The 1328-nt window shown below is 45.6% G+C and overlaps 1 protein-coding gene across 1 annotated transcript in view; it reads left to right on the top strand.

Moving 5' to 3' along the window:
• col28a1 (collagen, type XXVIII, alpha 1) overlaps positions 1-1328 on the top strand; it is a 66963-nt gene that overhangs the window by 46473 nt on the left and 19162 nt on the right. Inside the window, exons 21-22 of the mRNA XM_015402155.1 lie at positions 801-869; positions 945-1013. Coding sequence (XP_015257641.1) covers positions 801-869; positions 945-1013 — 138 coding nt within the window. The remainder of the gene's footprint in view (positions 1-800; positions 870-944; positions 1014-1328) is intronic.

Raw genomic sequence — 1328 nt, 5'->3', positions numbered from 1 at the left:
TCGTCTGGAACACGGCAGATACGCTGATATGTTGGAGAGAAGTTCTGGATAAGTTACTCAGAGGTTTAGGATCAGCTAGACGCCATGAATGATGAGGAGCTGACACTGAACGTCTGTCAACCATCAGATGGCTGACCTGGAACTGACGGCCCTTGGATGGCAGACGCTGGCATTTCAAGCAAAATTTCTCACCGTACTCGCTATATGTCGACGTGTTTCAGGGTGCTCATAACTTACACAACTTGTACCCATAACTTATCCAACGTATTCCAGCGTTTTGGCAAGATTTTTCGTAGGTCAGGCAGACGCTGGTCTAAATCGTCAAGGTGTGACAGGAGCTTTAGTAGAGAGAAACATCCCGCCCAATTCCATTGGAAAGGCCTCTGGATTATTCTCCGTCTGAGTGAGAACCCAAATACAGAATAAAGCCTTTAAAGAGAAAAATAATTTACTCCGATAAAAGAAACAGGACATGAACGCAGCAGGCAACAAAGAGGAGGATTCCAGTAAATACTAGGAGGGAGAGAAAGGTGTGGCAATCAGAAGAGGGCACAGCTGAGGACGATCAAGAACCAAGCTGAGGGAGAGAGAGAATAGTGAGCAAAGGGGGACTGGGAGGAAACAGGGAAGAAAACCAACCTGAGCTGAAGGAAAACCTTAGAACTAGAAATTAAATATCTAACAATCAGAATGGAGAATATAGAAAAGGATGGTCAGAGGTAAAACTGCATCAATTATTGCTAGAATACTCTTCATCTGCTGTTTATTCAGTCTGGTTCTTCCTCTTATTTCATGTTCAGGGAAGCAAAGGAAGCATTGGAGCTGTTGGGCCACAGGGACCAAAGGGAGACTCCTTGATTGGGCCACAGGTAACAGTGGGAGGGGGGGTGAGCAGAGAGCAGCTACAGCAGCAGAGGACACTACATTAACATCTTTATCATTAGGGTCTGCCAGGTTTGCCAGGACTGCAGGGAGAAACGGGACCTGAAGGAAAAGGACAACCAGGAGCAAAGGTAGCTTTGGTTTCTATAGTCTTTCACATCATAGTCTTCCCTGTGCAAAGGGGTCTGCTAAAGGTAACACTAGCAAATATTTATCTACCTATTCAGAAGAAAAATAACACATTTCATGAGGCTCCTGAGGATGAGGATGGAACAAGGAGAAAATGAAAATAAAAACAGCTAAAACGTTTCTATTCCTTTAGGCTCCAAAATTCTGGATCACTCGCACTCGTACTCTTCGTCTATCGCTTTATCCGGAACCGGGTCGCGAGGGCAGCAGACTAAGCAGAGACTCCCAGACTTCCCTCTTCGCTGACACCTCCTCCA

This window comes from Cyprinodon variegatus, unplaced genomic scaffold (assembly GCF_000732505.1).
Source record: "Cyprinodon variegatus isolate N-32 unplaced genomic scaffold, C_variegatus-1.0 Scaffold1308, whole genome shotgun sequence".
NCBI classification, from domain to species: Eukaryota; Metazoa; Chordata; class Actinopteri; order Cyprinodontiformes; family Cyprinodontidae; genus Cyprinodon; species Cyprinodon variegatus.
Note: the sequence above shows the minus strand (reverse complement) of the source record. Positions and strands in the feature narration are given on the sequence as shown.